General features: G+C 28.7%; 1 protein-coding gene across 10 annotated transcripts in view; it reads right to left on the reverse strand.

The window, feature by feature from the left end:
- Nucleotides 1-709: 709 nt before the first annotated feature.
- Nucleotides 710-26638, reverse strand: part of LOC111630144 (septin-7-like) — a 141606-nt gene continuing 115677 nt past the window's right edge. For 7 of the 10 annotated variants that reach the window (XM_023374185.1, XM_023374186.1, XM_023374188.1 and 4 more), the window contains 5 exons: nt 23435-23486; nt 17945-18055; nt 16790-16925; nt 13404-13567; nt 2884-3250 (listed from right to left, as the gene is read on the reverse strand). In XM_023374185.1, coding sequence (XP_023229953.1) covers nt 3163-3250; nt 13404-13567; nt 16790-16925; nt 17945-18055; nt 23435-23486 — 551 coding nt within the window. In that variant the 3' untranslated portion in view covers nt 2884-3162. Of the gene's footprint in view, nt 1397-2883; nt 3251-13399; nt 13568-16789; nt 16926-17944; nt 18056-23434; nt 23487-26638 lie in introns of those variants that run through there. The other 3 variants (XM_023374189.1, XM_023374193.1, XM_023374194.1) reach the window with 3 other exon arrangements.

The following is a 26638-nucleotide window of genomic DNA, read 5'->3' on the forward strand; positions in this document are numbered from 1 at the left end:
ATTGTGTTGTTTTCATAGATACATTGGTAATGGTAATTTTTTTGAATTACTAATGGTAATTCAAAAAATATTTATCAAATAAAGAAATGAATCCATGCATTAATGCTGTTTAATGGAATAGTTGGTCAATTTTTAACTGTTATTTTATGGCAAGCCTGTATTAAATTCTATATATTGTACAGTACATATATAAAACATTAAGTTGTATGTATGTTTAGAGTATAGAAATTTTATAAAAAGTTTTATTTTCAATAATTATCACAGCAATTATTTCATAAACATTTAATAATGATAAAAAGTACAAAACAAAATACTAATGCAAAGCAGATAGTATCAATGGCAATTTTTATTACCTACTAAATGTCTGCAAAAAAAGTACAAAAGATGACTATAGCAATATTTTACATAAGAACAGTAAAAAATGCATCAAATAAGCATGAAATAATATTTTCACACTATTTGTTGAACACCAGACAACTATTCTTTAATATGTATATTTATATATATATATTTATATGTATATATAAACAGACAACTTATACAAGTATAAATGCTTCACACTTGAGCACATTCCAATTGTCTCAGTAAGTAAATGGAAATTTTTTTTATTGTACAAGATTGCAAAAAGCGTGTCCCAATAAACTTAAGTATAAAAAAACTGAATTTTCAAAATGTATTTGAGAAGAGTAATAAAAAAATGTATATATTCTGTTTTTAATTTGGTTTAATTCTTAGAAGTTACAACAATATGGAAAAAACAATCTTTTATAAAAATTCATAAACAATGGATGGCGAATGGCTCTTGTGCAATTGATAGAATAAGCAAATGACAATGTCTGAAAAGTTCTCTATTGTGAATTCCTGACAATTTTTATTTTTTTACAGTCAACAACAAAAACTACTTGGTGGAAAATATGGCACAAAGTCCCTTCAATTGAGGTTACAAATAGTTGATGTCACTTTAGATCAAATGACTTGCTTTTGAACACAAAACACACACAAAGGGAAAATATTTGTAAACTGTACGCTCGTTTGTTGCGATTTCCAGAGGTTAAGACTAATTTTTTAAGAGATGACGTCTGATGCTGTCCTGGGGCAACAATCATGGGGAAAAAGTAGATTGGTCAGAAAAAAAAGATGCTAATAAAATAAATGATAGATGCAGACAAATGACACAACGATGAAAAGGAATGAAATAAAACATTATTGTCAAACATCGATGTAAAGGAATGACATTCTCTGTTCATTAAATACACACACGCACGCACACCTCTCCAACCAAAGTGGAAATATGGTGAATGAATGAAGACACATCAGGACAGCAACAGAAACTGATGAATGGAATTAAAAAAGTCCTTTCTTCTTTTCTTTTTTCTTTTCTTTGCTATCCAAATGCCTATAAAAACAGAGTTTTATTTTAAAATATGTATGTGTCATGAAATAAAAAAAATTTATACATTAAAATTAGTCCATGCAAATTGTGTTAGTTTTAAATATAAAGACTCAAAAATTCAAAATATTACATTTTTATTGCAGCATAATTAATACAATGTTTGACATTATTTGAAGGCACCCATAGAGAACATGACATTTCGAAATATAATTAATTACAATTGTTTAATGTTGCTTAATGCAAAATATTGCACGTGTTTCAATTTATTTAACAACCACAGAAAGCATAACTAAAGGAAACAATGGTTTTGGCACAAAAGATTTTATAAAGAACAAAATTTTAACCTATTCTGTATATTAATTAAAAATCTTAAAATCACACTGATAACATTTATATCATTTATGAAATTAAGGAAGTTTTTAGATTTTTATTAATTCTATATTCTGCAATTTCTTATCTAAACCTGCAGTCATAAAATTCTTTTATAAATATGCACAAAATAGCATATTGTTAGTTTTTAAAAAAAAATAATGTTCAGTAGAACCTCAATTATCCGATCCCCAATTAACCAACCATCCTAGTCAGCAAATTCAAATGTCTGCTAGTAATGTGGCGCTACAATATTTGGCTATGTCTTGGCTACTTTAATATTATTTTTACGTGTTTTAGCTGGCAACACTGAATCAACCATGAAAGGGAGCCAGTATTTAAATGAGGCTTAATTTTCTAATTTTTAACGATACAATAGCGACGATTATTATTTTTAAAAATTTTTGTTAGGCTTAACATCGATGAAAATTCAACATGAAGTAGATTAATAGCGATATACTAATTACATGGGATATAATAATATACTACATAATAATGGATTTTTTCATACTTTTCGGTTATCCGACCAACCCGAGTCCCCAACTGAGTCAGATAATCGAGGCTCTACTGTATTGTGAATATTAATTACAGGCAAAATGAAGTATCTTAAAAACAAATGTTAATCAAAATTTTAAAATAAACTGATTTAACCTTGAAAGTTAAAAATTTCAATTATTCTTAATGGCTTTTTGTTCATATTTATAATTTTTATTATACTTTGAATTTACCTCTCTTTATAGTTTATTATTAATGTATCTCTCTTATTTTTGATTATAAAAATATTTAACACTATATGTATAGAACTATCTGAAATTCAAATTATAACACATTAATTTGTACTAGAAATTGGTTAGAAAATTAATTACTTAACAATTATTGTTCAAATATAGATAACAATATTCTGAATCTTAATAATTTGATTTGAAACTTGCATATATACAGTATATAATTAATTTGTTCTTTTAACATTAACAATTTTTGATACAAAGCCAATGTTAAAAACTCTTGATTATTGAAAATTTTAAATTATTTGAATTTTTACAAATAATATAAAAAAACTAACAAAATTATTCTTTTTATAAAATATAAAATTCAAAATTTGTACATATCTAAAAAAATATTATTATTGGAATGTACAGTACATGATCAAATCTTGGTATTTGCACCTATCATTAAACTGATATTATAACAAAATTTGTCATTAGGAAAATCCATATCTAAATTATACTTATGGCACCTATAAAATCACACTATATCTTAAGTACAAAATACTTAATAAGAAGAAAATTCATTAATACTGTTTGGTATTAAATGAAATTTGTAACTTGTAGTTTGCAAATAAATGCCTTTAAAATATTTTATTCTTTAAATGTTTTCTCCTCTGGGATTAAATTTAATGATTACATTTGCTGGCATGAACGAGCTTTAAGAGCTTTTTGCTTGAAATGTGTTCTTCTGGAATGACTGTTGCTATTTTCTTTTTTCGACCTACATAAATTTATGCAAGTGTCATGTATATTAATTATTATGTTTTTTCTATTAAAACAGTGATGCACTAAAAATGATACATTTTATTTAAGATTTACTTTCATGATTTTCTTGGCAATGTTTGTTTGTTTTTGAATAAAATAAAGTATCTTTTATTAATTAATTAATATTTATTCATGTAAACTTTTATAATTTCGGTTAAAGTCCAGATGCGTGTACTGTCATGGCGGTTCATCTCTGATTCCAGCAAACAAAAGAAAGGAAACAGTGAGGACGCACGTTCTAACTTAACCTAACCTATTCTAATAAATTACCATAATTATTACCAACCAAATTATTAGAATAGGTTAGGTTAGGTTAGAACGTGCGTCCCCACTGTTTGCTGGAATCAGAGATGAGCCGCCATGACGGTATACGTATCTGGATTTTAATAATTTTTATAATTATTAATGATTAGAAATTATGGTTAGTCATGTTATATTTTCTATAACAAGAATTATTTAAAATATCTTAAAGCTAATTTGAGTATCTAATGAATTTTTTCCATAAGGAATAATATAAAATTACATTAATCCATTCCAACCCCCCAAAAATACACTATAAAACAATAAGATGACAAGTCTAGCACGATTAAATCATTAAAAAAACAAAAATGCAAAGAAATGAGAAAGTTTATAGCAGGGTTTTGCAGTGAGCAACAGTTATGGGAAGACTAACATATTCCTTTGTTTCATCTGGGAATAACCATTCCCAATACAAAGTAACAAAATACATTATTAATTTTATTGGGTTGAAAAAAAAGTTTTTATGAATTTTTAACAGCTGTCATTACTTAACATATTATTGTTAATGCGAGATTAATTAATTTAAAATAAGGTTCTAAACAAAGAATACAAACTTGATATTTCTCAAATAAAATGTGAAATAAAAAGTGGAAATGTCTTCAGATGAAATGCATATCTGGCATATTATGCTTTTTGAGTTTCAAAAAGGATATAATACCATGTAAACAATAAAAAAAAAATTCATAATGTGCATGAGGAAGATGCTCCTAAACTTTGAACATTTCAAATGTGATCAGGACTGTGGAGTTGGGTAAAAATCTACCAAAAACTCCAACTTTGTTTTACCATCTGACTCTGACCAGAGGTAGACTTGTTAACAAAATAGGCCCAGGAATTCAGATGTCATCACGTGACCTCAGAATAATTGTTTCAATAAATTGAAAAAAGTGAAAGTTTCTACATTCTATCATTCCTGAGGCCCATGTAAATTTTTCACCTGGGCCAGTGACATCTTTCGATGAAATTTTTTATGGGCAAAATGACAATATTGCAGAATTTGAATGACTTAAGATGTTCTCACCCGAGAAGTTTTTTCTCCTAATGGATTTTACCGTACTATTATAAAATGACAAAACACTTAATTTTGAGAGCAGAGACGAGTTTTATAAAAAATTGTGCACACTAATAATGAGTAAAATATTCATAAGTCTAACCACACTGGAGATATGACACATGACTCCTTCTGTCAACCTTGAATTAAGAACCAAAATTTAATAGCATTAATGCCCCCTTTATGCACAAGCTATCATGCAAAATTTTGTTTCTTAAACTTTACGCATTTGCTGTTCTGAGATATTAAACAATATCTCAGAACGGAGAATAAAGAAATAAAATTAAATAGATGCCAACACACACACATTCACAAATGTCCCCCTTTATTTGACATTTTTTGAGTTCAGGAGGTCTCCAAACATATAAATTTTCAAAAGCTTTGAGGGTCAAATTTGACACGATTCCAATACTTTTCTATTTTATATACGAGTTGGGAGTTGGCGGATTTTTGATGACTGATTAAAATTTCTTGAACACAATTTTTAAACTGAAAAAATACACACTATATGGTGTAACCAAAAGTTGTCTAGGAAAAATTGCAGGAAGAGATTATTAAAACATTTCATTGGCTTGGAATGGTTACAAAACATGAACCAGTTTTTGCATATGCAACCCAGTTGTCAAGTATAATTTTGCCTGAATTTAAGGTTTAAAGTCATTAAGGTAACTCTAGAGTTTCATTTTATTTTAAAATTATTTTCTATGGTAAAACTGAGTAACTATTTTTATTGATTACAAAATTAAAGTTAAAATATTTGTTTTTAATTGAAAATTTGTTCTAGCAGATCATGTTTGTTTCGTGGAGTAACAAGCAAATGGTCAAGTACTGAATTGTTTGAGTTGGGAGCAATTCAAGAAATGAGGTACCACTGCAATAAAATTTCGTAATCTATATGTATGATCATGCCAATTTTTATTGCTTACTATTTTCATGAACAAACTGCATCTATTTAAGATTAACTTCTGTATACTAAAATAAATAGAACACTGCTGCATAATTAATTAGAATATACAATATAAAATTAATTTATTAACATTAGACTTAAAAAGACCAATTTAAAAATATACAAATAATATAGAGAAAAATAAAATAAACTTTGATATTTTATAGCAGACAAAAAAAAAATACCAAATAAATAACTTAAATTTATCTACAATTTTTACAAGTTGATGTTTAATTAAAATCCAAAACTTCCAGAAAAATTTTTATATATAAATAAATAGGCATACTAGTTAAGAATAATCTTAGATGAGGAGATATGAGTAATGTGAAAGAAAAACACACTGTATTTTAAATACAGGTAGCCCTCGGTTTACACCGATTCACAATAACGCCGCTACACAATTCGCCATTTTGCTGTGTAATTCCCCGATTTTCCCTATGCCAGACTGATATTCATTTCAGTGTTGATGTATTTACCAAGCCACGACATTGTACATTCGTTAAAACAAAGATTTTTTATTGAATATATTTATTTTTTCTGTTTAATTATTATTGGGTATGTATATATTGCATTAAATATTATTGGGTTATACATTTGGGTAATATTATTGGGTATGTATACATTTGCATTAAATTAATATTAAAATATGAAACGTTTAGGTACCCACGCGTCAAGTTATCAAACTTAATAGTCCAATAAATAGCGCCATTGAATTTATCCCGTATCAGTTCGTTCAGGAAAACACGTTACGACGCAGTAGCACTTCTGGCGATCACAAACTATTGTTAGTGAGATAAATCTACTTCTCGTTGGCCAGATGATATCTATCTCTCCTTAATTTTCCTGCTCAAACTGACCTTACATATGCGCTATGGCGACCGGTGGTCGACCAATCAGTGTCTCCACTCGTCTGTAGCTCTACATCGGGTTAACGTATCATTTCAACTATGGAAAGTTTGACGGTTGAACTTTGTGAGTTAGACAATGATTGGGAGCGAAGTGTGAATGTAAAAAGGAGCATTGTCGCATCCATTCAACCATATTACGAAATTCTCAATGAAAGAAAACAAAAATGTAAACAATTAAAGATGGATATTTTTTCCAAAAAATGTAAGAGATCGGAAACTAAAATTTTTAATAAAAACATTCAACTTTATTTTATGATACAAATAAATTTAATTTTTAAAATGTATTTTATTTTGTATTATATTGTATTAATAAACAAAATTATTTGCGTATTTTTCACTTATGTGGAACCTAACCCTATACTTCAGTGTAAATATGGGTTCGTTTTACGCCGATTCGATTTGCGCCGGCTTTTGTAGGAACGGAACTGCGGTGTAAACTGAGGGCTACCTGTACTGTACATTAGTTACAATAAACTATAGAAATTGACACTGTGCTTAAACATGAAAACAAGCTAGTCATATGACATAGCAAGGTTACTATTTTTTAAGTATCCAATGAAACACTAAACAGTTTAGCAGAAATTTATAGAATTTAAATATTATACTCATATTTTAATGATTTAAGCAAGTGTGCCCAAACTCTTCAATGGGTGGGAAAAATTATGCACAAGTCTTATGTAGGCAGGCTATGAATATTTTGTATATTCCATATATACAAACAGTAGACATTTCTGTCATTTATCAAATACGTACATGGATTGGATTTGTTCCAGGAGCTAGAGCTATAGTTTTGGCCCACTGACCTCAGCTGTAGTATATGTAAAGAATTTAAATAAACCATTATTTATTTTTGTAATTATGTAGAAAACATCCACATTAATAAATCTAGTGCAGGTTCTTTTTGCATTTTTAATAACCAGTTGTTTATTGTCATTTCAAATGGTCTAATTGTGTTCTTTAGGGATTGACTGAGGCTTCATCCCACTTTGCTTCCACATCTTTTATTAGACCTCTTCTGCAAATGCTAGCAAGCTTACTTTTGGTTGATGGGTTCTATAATAGGTTATCAATTTTCATCCAAAATTGGCTGATGTCCTTGGCTATCTTAACCTCAGTCTTTTTATATGAAAGTTACTTTTCATGTCTGACTATGTAAAAAGATGTATACAAACTTTTTCTTTCCTCTTAAATCAAAATTTCTATCTACAAAATTATATTGAAGTACACCACAAATTTTATATTTCTTGAAAATATGTCTAAATTGAGATATTTACAGTGTCCAATAAATTGAATATTCTGACTATAAATACCCAGATTAAACAAGGTTCTGGCAAGTGTACTGATTTCAAATCCTTTGATTATTATGTGCATTAACCTGTCCTACATTGTTCCCGAATATTTTCGTGTTGACCTCATTGACCTGTGTGGGCGATCCCAAATATTTTTGTGTTTATATCGGAATGTTTTTGATACTAGATGTTGCTATGCATCACAATTTTTATATTAAAACGAACTTTTAAAATATAATTTTTTTTTGTTTCTATATTATTCAATTTATTTATTTTGTTTGTGCAATATAAAAAAATAATTTTTAACAATACAGTAAACACGATTATTATTTAAAAAANTATATTATTCAATATATTTATTTTGTTTGTGCAATATAAAAAAATAATTTTTAACAATACAGTAAACACGATTATTATTTAAAAAACTTTTTTTTAAGGCTTAACATCGACGAAAATTCAACATGGTGTCACAGGCAACAAATAAAAATTTCAATATCGAATAGGTTAAGTACACTCATTGACAAAAAAAAGTTATGCACCCAAGTAAATTGTTTGATTACTGCAAAACTAACATAAGGCTAGGTTTCAAACAGGTATCTAAATGACTACAATTTGTGATTCAATTGTATGCCAGATAATGCCATCAGTATCTTAAATCACTACCCCAGTATCCTATAAAAATGTTCACTGTGTTCAGAATTTCTAGTGTGCTGTTTGTTTGGAAGTCTTCAAATATTAGTCATGACTGCACAATGCAGTCAAAGACATTATGCACAGTTGAAAAAGTCTGAGAAAGCCATGTAAGGTTGAGGGAATCAGGATGGTTGTTTTGCCAAATTGTCCACCATTTGAGTCATTCTGACCCAAATGTGAGTGAGATGACGACGGGAGGAGTAAATACATAAAAGCACACATACAATGTGGGCAGGTTTTAGATGCTTCAGACACCATCAATATTTCTTATAAACAAAAAAATTCTTTGAACAATAATGTAATCAAACTGTGAGGGCACAGGAGCATCCTCAACCCTCATAAGCAGTGTAGAATGCTCCAAAGCATCTTCAGCACTGAACATGTTAAATTAACTTTTAAAATAAAAACAAATGGTTTTCTCTTTGAATACAGTTCTATAATAAATGTTCCTGAAGTGTTTGAGCAGATTTTAAATAATTTGATATTAGGCTGTAGATTAAAAAACATTACTGCCATAATTCCAATTTCCTTTTTAACAAACAGATAAAAATTAAATCAAAACCAGTCATTTTGATATAATTCTTTTTGATATATTTTTATTAAAATAATCACTTATTTTCAAATGATATTTTATCCAATATTGAAAAAAAAAAATGTAAGTTATAACAGATTAATTTAGTAAAGGAAAACTGTATGTAGTTCCATCATTAGTATTTGTTCAGGAGTGTATGAAAATATTGTCTTAAAATACAGTCATTTTTTTTTGTCTTCGTTTTGCATATAGTAGTAAAATACACTAATATTTTATGATCTATATTTTGAAACTGTCATAAAAAAAAGCAGCTTTCCAGAAATAGTTATTCAATACTGAAAATGGTCATATAAATTACAAGACAAATATTTATTTACTCTTTTGAATTTCCCAAAACCCATGATCTGCTTTGCATGTTATAACAGGCACCATTAGCTAGGCATTGGTGTGCTTTTTAAATGGCAACACTGGACAGAAGAGTAAAAACTGTGAATACCACAGCAAATTTTTTCAGTCAGCAACTGAGTTGACATCATAGAGAGTGATTATCAAGGGAAACAGCAGATGACTTGGTTTCCCTGGAAGGAGGGTGTGAATACTACAGATTCATAAGCAATTGGTGGCAGTATGTGCGGAACAAGCACCATCACAGAAAACATGGCTACACAAACAGAGAAGGAAAGTGAAAGTAACAATGACAATCAACATTCCCTGGGTGGAGCAGATCATCCTGGAAAACAGGTACATCATATTTTTGGAAATAGAGGCAGCCACAGAACTTGCCAGAGTCACCCTATAGCACACCATGCATGAGCACTTTAAGATTACTGACTGCAGCACAAATGCAACAACATAAAGACAGGAGCTGTCATCTCCTGTAATGCTATGACCAGAATCCAGCAGGCTTCATGTCCAGGTTTGTGACCAGTGATGAGAAACAACTCCATTACCATGAACTGGACAAAATTCCAATCAATGCAATGGAAGCACATGGGGAATCCACTGAAGCTATTTCAGACAATGTCCTCAGCCAACAAGTGTGTGGCCTCAGTGTTTTGAAATACTGAGGCCACATACTTTGAAACAAGGATGATGTGTTGAAACATTGAAGGCATCATCCTCATTGTCTAGCAGGAACAGCAAACAACCATTAATAACTGCATGTGTGGTGACTCTCTGGAGCTTGTGTCATGCAATACAACAGAAACAGCCAGGGAAATGGGCAGAAAGTGTTTGCATACAAGAAAGATATCCACTGTACATGAAGTGTTTATCCAGCAGAAAAGAGGGTAAGGGAAGGGACTAGGGAAGAAGTAGGGAGAGGAGATAGACAGTAGAGAAAGGTAGGATCCTCTGAATGGCATACATAAGGTTACAGTAACCTCTATGTTTGATGTTGGCATTCAATATCAAACATAGAGGCAACATGACAATGTGCATTCCAACACTAGTCAGAAAACTGCTGCTGCAACTGCCAAGATGGAGTTTCAGTTACTCTGCACCCTTTGTACTCCCTGATTTAGCCCCTTCTGACTATCATCTGATGAGGCCTTGAACTGGAAGCAACTGTCCAGGCATGGGTGTGACACACTACCAAAAAGTAGTTCAAGAAGGACACCACACCAGTGGCAAAAGTACTTTCAATTTAGTCTTCCTTCAACTGTAAGAAGGTGGACCTACTTACAGAGTTGTAAGTAATTTTTTTTTTGACACAAACGAAAGTGTATGCCCCTTGTACAAAGTGAGAGATCCAGAGATTTTAAAACTCTTCTTTGTTACAGGAAGCAGTAATCAATTGCTACAAGTGGAACTATACATAATAATAGAGAGGTTGAGGCGCATGTTTTAAACGTGTACGTTTGACGTTCGGCGCCGCTTTCCCATAAGCCTAAAAGTTTGACAATGGTGTTTGGATAGTCGGTGGAATCACGCTCGAGTATTCCAAACATCATCGTCAAACTTTTAGGCTTACGGGAAAGCAGCGCCGAACGTCACACGTACACGTTTAAAACGTGCGCCTCAACCTCTCTAATATGTAATAGGCATAATTAATTAGTTATAATTTTTTTTGATTTTTTTTAAAGGAAGGAACTTTTGTATATTGTAAATATGGAACCAAGTTCATTGTTCCAAAGGAGATAAATATCATTAAAATATACAAATACAATAAAGAATGAAAATTCTCTATTGATAAGACCTGGATAATAACCAAGATATAGTACAACATTTCAAAAAATTAATTTAGATGAGATAACACTGAAATCCATAAAACATGGGCAAAAAGAGCATGTTAAACTTTTAGTAGTATTTTAAAATACACCAGTCAGTGTTTTTATAACTGAACACATGTATTACAATTGAAGAATTCATTTCCAAAAGGCCCTAAGTCCAAAATATTGAAAAATACTGTGCATCAGTTAATGTGTTACTACTTAACTCCTTGGGTACACAGCAATTTTTAATATTAATGTAATTAAACATAAAAAATATTTAAAACTGAAAAAAAAAAAAATGAAAGAAATGCGTTAATTTTGAAGAGAAAGCTTCAAAGTTATTTTTCGTTGTCTCCCCTTTCCGCAAAATCTGATGCTGATGAGTAATTGTGTTTACATCTGGATGACCTTGAGAACAGCTGGTATCATCTTTTGCGGAACATTCTCATAAAATTTACAGGAGGAAAAGGGTTTAAAATAGTGAATACTAGCTGGCCGTATATTTTAAAATATTTTTCAAAAATTACATTTTTTATTGCGATTTCCAACCCGTCCTGACTTAATTAAATGTATATATGTTACCGGCAAAGTTCGAAATCAGCCATTTTATAGAATGCCTGATTTGTATATAATATAGGCATTGTATATAATGCCTAAAACTAGCCGGCAATCTATAAAACGATTCATATTTTACAAATTTCCTAGGCATTCTATACAATGCCAGATGAGAAACCGGCAAAGTATGAAATACATCTCCATTTTGTTTCGAATATCACGTGGCAAGGCACGTCATTTTTAACACTTTGCAGTTTGTTCAGGAGTGTCAAAATATGCAATTTTATTTAAATTTGTTCAACAAAAAATTAGTTTTTTACTGTGCTCCATGAAAATGGAGGAGAAAGCTGTANCTGAGTTTTCTCGGGATAAGGGCTTAAGGGGTATTAAATTAATGTCACTAGATTCACCACCTGGCTCAGTATTTGTCAAAAAGTTCTAAGTTCAATGGAAAAGAAGTTTATTGCAGTTTTGTACAAATTACAAGTCCAAACAATGATTCCTTTCAAAAGGCCACCAGTCAATTATCATTTGGGACCTTTTGGAAATGAGATCTTAAATTAAAAATGGATTATGTTTATAACTGATTTTATGTTGTTATTTCACTAAGTATTTTATTTAAATAAAATAATTAGTTTATGAATTTTCACTAGTTTATGAACTTTTACTTATAACATATACACACAATATATATAAACGGCTAGAATCATGTACAGAAATGCCAAATTAAAAAGGGGGTAATTTTAAGAAAATGAGAGAGAATTCATAAAGCAGTTATTTATCATACACACAAAAAAGGACAAAAGTATATTAAAAAATGTAATCAATAAAACAGGAGTAATCAAAACCTTTGATCATGACATACTGTATTAATGAAATGAGAAAGTGAGATTTCATGAAAATGTTAAAACCTGTTGTAAAAATTATTCAAAAGGAAAAAATCAATCTGCTATTTGAAATAAATTCAGAAGAAAAAAGATTTTTTGTGTACATTTGATTTTAAAATCAAATAATATTTCTCAAACTATCAAATGGCAAACACCATACTGTTTTCTTGCTGACTTGGCATCTAAAGCTGATGAAATTACTATTTTAATCTCATCCTCAAATGTAAGAAATTTTGTTGATGCTTTTTGCAAAAAATAGATTCAATATGAACATTTAATCCTATCCTCAAAGCTTACAGTAATCTCATCAGCTTTAGATGCTAAGTCAAAACTATCATTGAATAAATCTCCGACAGGAAACAAATAAAAGAATACAGTGAATCATTATAGCATTACTTTGGACGACAATAGTATACAGAAAAGATAAGAAATTAAATTAATTTAATATATTGCCAGTCAAAGATTTAAGAAATATTGTAATTCATACATAAACCTTTCCTTGATGCAAAGAATACAATGATGTACTGTTCTAACATACTAATTAATATATTGTATTTCTTTCATATTAAACTTTATTTCCTTTCCCTATGCATATTAGAACAGATTAATTATTACATTAATAATTTTTTTTGATTAAACTTAAATATCTATGTTTTGTTTTAAATAATTATTTTCACTAAATAAAAAAAACTCATATTGCCCAATTTGGAAGTTTACAAAAATGAATGTACTTACTCTTTTGAATTAGAATCAAGCGTCATCCTTCGCATAACATCTTCCATATCTTTGTTTGCCAATTCAAATGCAGCTTTCTCTTTTTCATAAGCTCTTCTCTTTTCTTCTAATTCTTGTCTTTGCTGTTCTAAATTCTTCTTCATTTGTTCGTGTCTGTGGTTAAGCTATATTTCAAAAATGAAATATTGTACAACATTAAAATTGATTTTCTATGCTTGAAAATTTTTATTTCATTACAATGAACAAAATTTTAGTTGTGTGAACTTCTGCTCACTATTAAAATGTAATTCAGAATAATTCATAAAATAAGCATCTTGAAAATGATTTAATATAGTAGTACACAGATCTTCAATTTTTAATAAAAAATTATGGAGAAAGTTCTTAAGAATAAAGTATTTTTCTATGATAAATGTTACTATGCACAGAAATGAGAAACAAATTTTAACGTTGTCAGAGAAAAAAAGTCACCTGTTGAGAATACAAAGTCTTGATTAATATGTATGTCTTAAGGAATTAACCAGGGACAGAATCATATTCTTTTAAGAATTGAATGAGTTTTTGAAAACTGTTCATGAACAAGCAATTGAACATAATCTGTAAAACAATGAAGATAAGGGAGCCCAGTGTTACCAATTTACCTTATGCAGTGGTTAGTAACTAGCTATCCTTAGCACAAAATATTCAAAAATAAGTTGATTAAATGTTGATAATTACAGAGTTTGAAAGTAAATTACAGTGGTACCTATTAATACCTGGATATATGTACCAAATATTGGCTCATATATGTACTGTACATTGCCAGCCAGAAATCAGATGGTGACGAGCATTAGTCCAATACAGCTCATTGTGGCAGTCTATGGCCAAAGCTGGGATTGATTATTTTCAAATTAAAGTTGCAAAATGCACATCTGAATTAAGTTCTAGATTAAGACTTTTTAAAATTTAATATAATAGACATATGGACAATACCTGTATTATGTTTATTAATTTGTTATCAAATGAGATATAACACATTAAAATAAGGAATGGTTATTTAGAAAACAGCCTATTGGGAAATTCCCAATTTCTCAATCTGCTGTTTGCTATAATGTGAGCTTGTAAGAATCTCATCTAAGAAGTATTTAAATACTTAACCTAAGTTTGTGGAAGTAATAAGAACTTGATGTGATCAACTAGTTCTATATCCTTGTATTCATTTGGTATGAATCATTTTGAACTAATTTGAATTAAGCTCAATAATAAAGTTTCTTTATGTACATGAAAGTGATTTTACCAAAACACATATGCTAAAATTTTCAGTTCCAGAAGAGATGATTTAATTTGACAAGCATTTTTAGTTCTTCTATAGGCCTTCTTCAGGTTACAATATTCAATAAATATGTAGTATATATCACAAAATATAGTAGACCCCATCATAAAACGGGTTCATATGATATGGATTTGTATATAACAGCGAAAAAATTGCGATCACATCTGTATAAACACGCTAAAAGAGACTTGTACGATACGGTAAAATGTCATCGCCGACTCGTGTCGTTATAGGATTGGTCGAATCTAGACCAATAGCGGATATTGCACAAACTGTTGAGTTTAAATGAGCAGCGGACCTACTAAAAACCATTTATTTAATGGCCATAAAAATTATATTTATATTAACCTTTCAACAGTTGACTAGTCGAATATGGTTATACCCCCAGTACTGGAGAATAAATGTGGGAAATTTTTAAAGTATTTTTCCACGCATTTTTTCTCATTATTGTTTCGGAATAAGATTTTGTAAACAGTTATGTCAATAAAGAAAAGTCTTTTTTTATTGTTACATAATTCATTTTTTATGTGAATTTTTTTTGCGATAGTTTTAGGCGATACCCCCAAAGAATTTGATGACTATAGTCGTCCCTCACCACTGCCACACGATTGCCCTTGACAACTATAGTCATTGCTCACTGCTGAGTGGTTAATGATATCTCCAAAGTTCAGCAAATTTTTTACAGAAAAATAATTTATCAGGAAACACGTGCCCACCATTCGATGCGCCACTCCATGACGAAAACAAGCTTAACCTGTCCTATGTTATTCCCGAAAATATTCGTGTTGACCTCATTGACCTCCGTGGGCGATCCTGAATATTTTCATGTTTACATCGAAATGTTTTTGATACTAGATGTCGCTATGCGACACAATTTTTATATTAGTTAATTAAAATGAACTTTTAAAATATAATTTTTTTTGTTTCTATATTATTCAATATATTTATTTTTTTTTGTGCAACATAAAAAAATAATTTTTAACGATACAGTAAACACAATTATTATTTAAAAAAAATTTTTTTAGGCTTAACATCAACTAAAATTCAACATGGCATCACAGGCAACAAATAAAAATTTCAACATCAAATAGGTTAAGCAATGGCGTTGTTGAATGGTGCACATTCAGTAAGTAATCCTACAATTTTTTGTTTATAGCATAGTTTATATGGATTATTCCCAAAAAATTATATGTATTTTGGAAATGTTGAGTCAAATTAGTCTAGAATCAACCTTTTTTTTTAGGTGTTAGAATTTTTCACCGATCTATTCTGATTTGAGTAGCTAATATTGAAGGATTAATCACAGGCCACATAGATCCATTACATGGACCACATCCAGCCTGCGGGCCATACATTGGCCATGCCTGTACTATTTACATGTAAAAGAATTATCACATCTTGAGTAAAGAAAATAAACTTTTCTTAAGATTATAAAAAAAAGTTTATCATAAATTNAAAAAATGTCATAACATTTATGTTTTATCATAAATATATACTTTCTATTCCAGTAAAATTAACAACAAAATAAATTTAAATAATTTCATATATCCTCATATGTATGAGTCTTAAATTAATTTAATAAACTTTAAAGTTTTTATTAATCTGATATTTAGTTATGAACTTAATATTAATTTATGTTCATTATAATAGTTTTATTTTTATTGTCATATATAGAAATCCATTTACTCAAATGGAAGAAGAAAAACTTGAACATGAAGCAGAAATGAAATCTACAGAGAAAGAAACGGAAAAGGTGTTTGAAATGAAAGTTCAAGAAAAGCTTCAAAAACTTAAAGATTCTGAAAATGATGTAAGTTGTTTTTGTTATTTAATATATAAATTTACTTTTATAGCTTTATAAAAATTTTTTTTATATTACAACATGAACAACCCAGGATATTGAAAAAATTATAAAAATTGAATTATGACTATTTACAAAAAATTTAAAATTTTTTGTAAATAGTCATAATTCAATTTTTAATTGAAAATATCCTGGGTTGTTCATGTTGTAATATAAAAAAAAATTTTATAAAGCTATAAAAGTAAATTTATATATTAAATAACAAAAACAACTTACATCATTTTCAGAATCTTTAAGTTTTTGAAGCTTTTCTTGAACTTTCATTTCAAACACCTTTTCCGTTTCTTTCTCTGTAGATTTCATTTCTGCTTCATGTTCAAGTTTTTCTTCTTCCATTTGAGTAAATGGATTTCTATATATGACAATAAAAATAAAACTATTATAATGAACATAAATTAATATTAAGTTCATAACTAAATATCAGATTAATAAAAACTTTAAAGTTTATTAAATTAATTTAAGACTCATACATATGAGGATATATGAAATTATTTAAATTTATTTTGTTGTTAATTTTACTGGAATAGAAAGTATATATTTATGATAAAACATAAATGTTATGACATTTTTTCTATCAGGCTGTCTATCAACTACAATACACTTATAAAAATTATGAGCAAATTTGGAAGATAAATTCTCTAAGCTAAAAGCAACAACAATAATAAACTTTTTACTTGGTACATTAAATCTATCAATGATTTAATTAACATTATTTGTATTATAACATATATAGTAACTTCTCCAATTTAGCTATAAGTATTTTGATAATGTAGAAATCCAAAATAAATACATACAAAATTATGGTAGCCCTCATTATATCATTCATTTGTATATATCAAAGAATTTTTTTTGTCTTCAAATATAAAAATACATGGCGTCAATAATGGAAAGATAGATTGGTTATATCATGCCACCTGAAATATGGCTCTTCAGTTTGCCTCTCTACATGTCCAATATAACAAGGATCTATTCTGTATTGTTTTACATTTTATGAAAATCATATAAACTTCAGAATACATTTTTATCTGTTCTTGAATCACCTTCATTCACTTTACAAAATAATGTATTCAAACAAAATTATAAAAACATGCTACAATTTTTACTATGTAAAAGTTTAATTAATAATTTACTGCAAACTTTAAATCCAAATGAAAAAGAAAACATTTGTATATAACATACAAGTCATATAAACATTACTACTACTATCAATTATTATAATTACACTCATTAAATTTTTTTTTCAAAATATGAACAAAGAAACATTAAAAATTTGTTTATCCAGGTAATTTCTGATTGTTATTTATTAAATTATATATATATATTTGAACAAAGTTCCTACAAAAAAAACTTTTTTATATTAATTCAACATACTTATTTGTCATTTTGGGATTACCATCAGCACCAATACCAGCTAATTTCCTGCATCTATAATTTTCATAGTGAACGTTACTTGTTACATCTTTTAGATCCTGCATATGGGTCCTAGAAAATTAATAATTTATTAATTTAAGTACAATAAAATTTGTAATGTATAAAAAGTTTTATTTACAGATAATTATATACATATAATCTACATTTTCAAAGTGCAAAAATTTAATTTTAACACATTTAAAAATGTAAAATTTTTAATGAAATTAATGAATAGTCTATATCATTTAAATTTTATCATCTTTACTCTTTCTTTTTGTACTCTTTCATCTTTTCTCTTTCAACAAACATACTCTACTTTATTATTTTAAATATTTCATCTAGGGTGTCCAACCTTTTTGTTTCTCTGGGCTGCATTGGAAGAAGTCAAGGAGTTTTGGGCCAAAAGTACAGTACATATAATATATACTTATGGCCCAATATACAAGTATATTTAAAAATTAACATGTCTAGATTATAATAATAAGTATTCTTCTGACAGTAAGTATCTCATCTTTTCACTTATTTGCTCTTGAAAACGTTGGTAGTGATAGATATTTAGCTGATAAATTGGTATAATATAATTTTCATGAACCACATCTATTAGTGTAAAGTAAGAATTAATAGGAAAATGATCCGATAAGTCACAATTTAGTACTTGGATTTTGGAGCATAAATCAACTAGAAGTTCTGAGCATATAAACAAGTCTATTGTAGAGCTTCCTGAAGTGGTTATACACGTAAACTCGGATGGATAATCGTTTTCTATTCTACCATTGAGAATATATAGTTGTGCTTGAGTAGTCATTTTTATTAAGTCAAGTCCCATTTTATTTGATTTAATATCTTTGGATTTGCGAAAATTTTGGATTTTTTCATTTGGTCCTTTATATATTAAATCCATGTTTTGTGCTATACGGGCGTTGAAATCTCCAGTTATTATAATAAAAGGAAAAGCTACTCTTAAAGATTCATATATCCGAAATATTTCAAAAAGANCCATTTCATTTTAAAGTACATTTTTATTCAAGTAATATATTTATAAATAATATGTAGCCTAAAAAGTAGCCAATGCGCCAAATGATATTTTTTACGTCAAACAAAAAAAGTAGCCACATTTGGCGCAATGTAGCCAAATCTTGCAATGTTGGAAAAAATACTAAATAAAGCTGTAGTTGTGAATCAAAGGATTATAGACCCAAGTGCAGGAAAAGGAGAGAAAGAACAAAACATAAAAATGTGAGAAAGGTTGGAAAATTAAGGGTCCATATTTGCTTAACAGAAGATCTATTTAACCTTTCTCACTTTCTCATCTTTCCCTCCTTTTCCCAAATTTGGGTCTATAATCCTTTGAGTCACAACTCCAGCTTTATTTAATAATCCTTCCTCATTCACACATCTCCAAGTATTTGAAAATATTTCCTTTCCACTCAAAAATAAAATATGAATAAAGGTTTACAGTTTTGTGAAACTTCTTTTTTGAGTTTATGCCGATGAAATAGATAAATGACAAAATGTTTTAAGTTTTTTATTATTACAATGTTTTAATGTATTTATTGGGCCGCATGCGGCCCACGGGCTGGACACCCCTGATCTAGATGATGCATTTTGATGCACTGAAATAATCTCAAAAAGTTAAACAAAAATGTTTTAGTGCTGATAATATCTGTAGTATATTTCATGTTTGAAGAACCATCTGAGATCAAAGAAATACATCCGAGGTGTATTTCTTTGACCTCAGATAATTCTTCAAACATGCTTTATGTTTTATGCTGATATTAATGTCATTAATACTAATTTTATTAAAAAATTTGCATTCAGACTCTACAATAGCCATTGACATGGGTTCAAGAAGTAGATTGTGACTATGCAGACAGGAGTGAGCAAATTTTCCGAGTGAGCGAGAATATGTGGTGAGAAGAGGCAAGACGCAAGAAACATCAAATCCTATCAGATATGTGCGAGAACCAGAAGTTCACTCATGCCAGCAAGAATTCTTACTTCTCGCTTGTGCATGTTTTTCTTTGCAAGAACTATATCGCTCGATACTAAATTCGTGTCTGCATAGTTGCACCCTTAATCATTTAGCCATTATTTGCTAAAATCAACAGCTTGTTTCTAGACAGTTTTCAAGTTATTCTATAGTCAGAAAAATTAACTGAACTTTATTAGCTTTCAATATCTAAGTTCATCTAGGCATGTCCAATATCATAAATTAAAACATGGATTAATGTACAGAAAAAGAACATGAAAAAACTAAAGATGAAACACAACCAAAGGTTTCTTATGGCAAACATATCAAACCTTTGGTTGTGTTTCAGGAAATGTAACAGATAAATACATTTGTGGTATGGGTACACAACAACTGATCAATAGTCAAGTAGGCAATGGTTAACTGGGCAACAAACTTAAAACATATGATGTTGATTATGAAAGAACTTTAGTAGGTTTTCAGCATCAGCATAAACAAACATTACAATGAAGCTGCCAGAAAATCTTGAGAAGTTTCAAATTTCAATACGGAGAACATTATAGAATATTTACATGACATTGCATACAATTATAATATGAATTAATCAATTTAAAATAAAAAGTTTGTTTTGAATCTCATGTCTTTTTTTTTTTTTGTTTTAATGTACACAACATATATAAATGTGTTTGTTAATTATGAAATCATTCTTTTAACTTGTTTTTTTTAAATAATTAAAATTACCAGATAGTAAATCAGTGATTTTTTTTTATAAAGAAAACAAAAAAATTTGTAGTTTTTCTATTGTTCATCTCTTATTTCATCACCCACTTGACTAGCAATCAGTTGGCAGTGCCCTTGGTATGCAAAAAATTTCCATGTTTTTAAAGTGGATCTTGGCAAACAAAGGAAAAGATGCATCATTTGTTTGTTTTTAATTAAACACAGGTAATCTATAAATTATCTGCATGAAATTAAAGTATTTAAACCAAATTAAACAGTTTTTATTTTAAAAGACAATTATTTGATTTTTAAAAACTATTTAAAAACTGAAAATTTATAAAAAACAATAATAGTGTCCAAAATTAAATTATTTATCAAAAAATATAGTATGAATTTCAATAATTTGTTAACAGAAATTTGCAATGATATAGTTAATTTTAATTGTACACTGAAAATTGATCAAGCTTTCATCTAAAAATAGTAATCCCTCCATTTAAATAAGTAATTGGTTTCATGAAAACAGCATGTAGCTGTTTTCATGAAGGCTGTTTAAAGTATTTAAAGTAGCAATCTGTTACATATTCTCAAATACACTATTTACTCTTACTAGGGTAGAATAGTTTTAAGTGACTTTTTTCTTTTTTTAAATATACATATACATAATAGGTTACTGATATATATAACATTTTTGATAAACTATCATTTATTTTCATAATATTGATGATTTAAATTTTAAAACTTTTCAACCATGTTAATGTGAATTCCTGTAAATGAAGGAATTATTGTATGCAAAATTTCAGGAAAGCTACCTACATTATTGTTTTTTAATACCACTGATTCTTTTATGTTGCATTTATGGATTGTAGAAATATATCTTGGCATACCAAATTTCATTAATGCCAAATGTGTATTTTTTTAAGGAAATTTTTGATCCTGGAATTTGTAAATTTAATTTTGGACACTAGTGAAATTAAGTTTCAAAAAATTACTGTCAGGTGTCAGTGTACGAATTACACTTCAGGGATTAAAGTCATTAAATATTTTTCTATCAAAATGTTCTATTAAATTTTAAAACTTATTGTTATAAACACATTTATATAACTACAGTTATAAAATCTGATGTATGAAATAAATTTCAAATTATTAAAAATTTCAAGATATTTAGACTACTAAATCATAAATTTTGATAAATAGAGAAAGTTTTTAACGTCAATAAAGAAGTGAGTATAAAATGTGATAGATTCATAATTAAACTGCAAAATTATTAAACAATAATTTAAAATATTTTAATTATACATTGGCTTAGATGATAATATACAGTAATCTGTAATTATGATGATCAAAGTTATCAGTCAATTAATGCTATTAGAACAAACTGTAATCAGATTACTCTGTTTGATGTTATACAGTAGAGCGTCATTTATCTAAAACGTCGGTTAACTGAAAGCATTCCAGTCGGCAATTTTAAATATTTGCTAATGCTGTGGCACCGCAATCTTTGGCTATATACTCCAATATTTTTTTTGTTGGTGTGTGTATTTTAGCTGGCAGCACTGGCACTTTTGTGTGATGTTTTTCTGAGGACCGTGCCTCGTGCTGAATCGAACGTTTTTGATACTAGATCAACTTCTAAAGTATATTTTTTTTTAGTTTTTATATTTTTCAATATATTTATTTTGTTTGTAAAAAATAAGGAAATAATTTTTAACGATACAATAGCCACAATTATTATTTTAAAAGGTTTTCATTAGGCTTAACATCGACGAAAATTCAACGCATAGCAGCTTGCAACGAAGAAAAATTTCAACACGGGATAAGTTAATATATTTTTTTGTACATAATCAGTTATCCAAAAAATAAGTTATCCGAACAACCTCGGTCCCCAATTGATTCGGATAAACGACGCTCTACTGTAGTTTTTCCCAGAATAAAAAAAATGGAGCTGATGTTCATTGGTCTAGACATACAGGCAAAGGAAAATAGTTGTGTTCATTATGAAATAGAATAGTTGTGTTCATTATCAGATGATTATAAAGAATTTTGAATGGAATATTTTAATTATAAAGATATTTAGCAGACCAAATACAACCAAGTCTGGTATGTAACACTTCAGGATATACAGAAAATTTCTGTAAAAAAATTAGTACCACAACTCACCATTATAATAAGTACAAGACATTCATACTATATAGAATCATTAGTGATGCAAGAAATATTGCTCAAAGGTGTAAAACCTGAATGCAAGGCAATGAGCATATTCTATAGTTAACTATAATCAAGCCTTTGTGATGTTTCTCATTGAAATGGTACTGTTTTTGATGCTGCCAAATTTGCAACATGTCCACAATAAACCACACTTTTTAATGGTACACAGAGCCAATATCATTTGGAAAAGCCCCAAAATTGCCATAGTGAAAAAATTGTGGTGTTAACTTTTTCATTCACATGTTCTAAAATGTCACCATACTGGATTTGGTTGCATTTGTACTGAAAAATCTCTCTCTAGACAGCATCTTAATTACAACCCATGGTATATAGAACACAGATTAGAAAAGAATGTATTCATAACATTATTTAAAATAGAATGTTTGAATTTTCAAATATTTTGCCAAAGTTGCAAATGTGATATACATTCAAGAACCAGCATATTGGTTCCATTCTTATTTTGGAAAATACTATAGTACAAGCAAATTTCAGTGATTACAATAAGCAAATTCTACTGTATATGTTTTGAAATAGATTTTAAAAAAATCATTACTTGCCTGATTAACATATTCCTTAAAGCAATGAAGTCACAATGATCTGGATTTTCCACTATAATAAAAATAAATTTGAAGTCAACATAATTTTCAATTTAAATGACTACTAATAATAAAGAAAACACCTTTTTTTGCCGAGAAATAAATATAATTTGCAAAAACAAACGTTTTCAGCCTAGTTAATAGGCCATCTTCAGGACGAAAAAATGGAACGCAAATGTTCCATAAATAGAACATAAAAATATTTAAATCAAAAAATTTTACAAGTAAAAAATAACGGAAGAATAAATAAACAAATTAATTAATTAATTAATTAAAACAGAAATAACATAAATCTTCAATGGATTAATTCTGGTCGAAGTTTCTAGTATATTTCTTAACCAAATATTTCCATGCCGATGGTAGGCTCTCCGCATCTCTCGCATTTAAACAGCCTTCCCCTATCCTACTTCTGTATATTTCAATTTTCTCCGCCGTCATTGCTAGAGTTGGGGAAGACAGAGGCTTGATGATTGTTGCCTCATCCCATTTAACCTCAGAGCCTTGCGCTTGCGCCATTTGTGACAATATCGTTGAATTAGATGCTTTTCTTATGGCGTATCTATGNATTTTTTGATTTAAATATTTTTATGTTCTATTTATGGAACATTTGCGTTCCATTTTTTCGACCTGAAGATGGCCTATTAACTAGGCTGAAAACGTTTGTTTTTGCAAATTATATTTATTTCTCGGCAAAAAAAGGTGTTTTCTTTATTATTATTTAGTTGCTGAGCGCTTTTGGTATTAAATGACTACTATATTTAATTGCCTTAAGAAAATTTTAAATTATACTAAAATAATAATAATATAACAGTAATTCTTTCTCTCTCTCTCTTCTTTCTTGAAAATATCTAGAGGTGTTGAAGATTTATAAGAATAAGTGACAGAATTAAATCTGTCTTTAAAAAAAAATTTGAAAATTGAATTATTTTTATAAAGGCAAAGGCAAAATTAAATTTATATACAATGAAAACTACTTAGGCGACCACCTGCATTTGACGGGCACCTGTCAAAACAGGCAAAAATTTCTGACACAGAATAGTTTATAAATAGAGTCTTCGTATAAGTAACCTGTATTAAATGATTACATGTGTAACACGACTGCAGGCATTAAGTTTTGGTCCGAAACAACATACAACAACTGTAATAAGCAACCACTTTTGCGAATATATCTGGTCTAAACTATTGTTCAAAATCATCTCAACAACATTTTCCCCTCCTAACATAATGAATTAGTCTAAACTCTTGTTTGAAACCACCCAGGGCACTTCTCCCACCCTTGAAATTAGGTACAGGTGTTAATAAATTAGTCTAGGAACAAAGGAAATTCATTTCAGTTTGTTGGAAAATATCTGAAAAACAAAAGAAATGCAAAGTGCTATCATTAGAAGATTGTGTTAAAATTATCAGAGAAAGTGAAAATGGTTTATCACAACGGCAATTAGCGGCAAAGTTTAACTGTTGGAAAATGAAATTTATTTTATCGTAGACCTACAGTATTTTCCTTGGGGGTATAAAATATTGTACATGATACAATTAATTGGCTGATCTCATTGTTTGATAAAATTTATTTTGTTTATTAATTTTTTAAGCTCATATACAGTACATGTGCAATAAATAGTTTCTGTATCAACCTACCTTATTTCCACGATATTTTTAGAAAAATAATATCCAAGTAATTTTCACATGCAAAATATTCAAAAAAACAATAAACGTATTAATGCTAAAATCAGTTTTACAAGCAACCTTCCTTTCTTGATTCCGCGATTGTCCAATGACAATCGCAGAGTGTAATAAAATCACATTATGAGAAAAAATAATAAAATCGTTTTATTATTAATTAATAATTTTTCTTATTGCACTTAAGAAAATATTAAATATAAAAAAAAATACAGTATTTTTAAAGTTAAAATAAGATTAAACTAACAAAAACCAAAACAATGGAGAGATAGGACGCACTTGTATATCGATGACATAATACACGTAACTGAAGAACAAATGAAAAGAACCAAGTCGAATTAATTAAGTCAGAAAAAAGAAAGTGTGCATTATAATCAAGAAAATGTGAGTATTGTATTAATCTTTAAAATATTGGTATTAAATCTGTCTTATAATATCACAACAATTCCTGTAAATTGGGTTATCCAATAAGAATAAAATACAATACCAATATAGCTCTATCACTGAAAAAATTCGCTTATTTTTGCTCATCCTGAGTTTTGCTTTTTAGTAGAAATGGCTAAAAGAACCAGCAAAGGTTGTCCAATACAGGAGCACCTGTATTGGACAATCACCTGTCTAAAAACACCACTTTTTGAAGGAACCGTAGATGGTCACCATAGACAGGTTTTACTGTATATATATTTATATAAACCATTAGCAATACTTGTGAATTTAAAATCTCTTCACAATTTCAAGTACTTTTTTTTTTACTTAAAGTTTAGTACATTTGAATGTTTCAAAATATGCTAACTACATTCTAACATATCTTTCCTAATACAACAGAGGCCTGCAAACTTGACTTAATTAATTAGGAATGAGAAGGTTACCAAATAATTACCAAAAACGATGATTTCATGGATAGTGATGATGCTAGTCTAAATAGCAAAATTTTCATAAAGATATTATATGTGCAAATTTGTATATGTATTAACTATGTACTAGTAATGACTATTTCTGTTTGTCGTTAAATTTTAATTTAAAAAAACATTAGATACTTAGTGACTGCTTTTGAATTAGTGACACTTACATGGTGGTGTTTTGCAGTGGCATCTTGGAAAAGGGTTATACTCTTTGTTAACATGTGGAATTAATGCTATTATCAGGTGATGCCAGTGAATAACAATAACTTATTTGATCCTAGTGTTACGTTATACAGATAAAAATTAGTTTACATGTATTTCTTGTTTTTAAATGACACAAGTTTTACAGAATGTCAAATTTCCAGAACTATACTGAACTTTATCTTTATGAAGCAGATGAAAATAAATGATTAAAAATATGTGAAATGTTATAATCATCAAAATAATTTTTGCTTATTAAACTCTTTTCCCTCATGACAGTATATATTCTATAACTAAAAACAAGATATTTATTTTAATCTACACTCAATAATACCAAGTACATATATATATTAGTTATTTGCAGACAATCAGCCCATATATTCAT

This window comes from Centruroides sculpturatus, unplaced genomic scaffold (genome assembly GCF_000671375.1).
Source record: "Centruroides sculpturatus isolate CEXI.00-Female unplaced genomic scaffold, Cexi_2.0 scaffold684, whole genome shotgun sequence".
NCBI lineage: Eukaryota > Metazoa > Arthropoda > Arachnida > Scorpiones > Buthidae > Centruroides > Centruroides sculpturatus.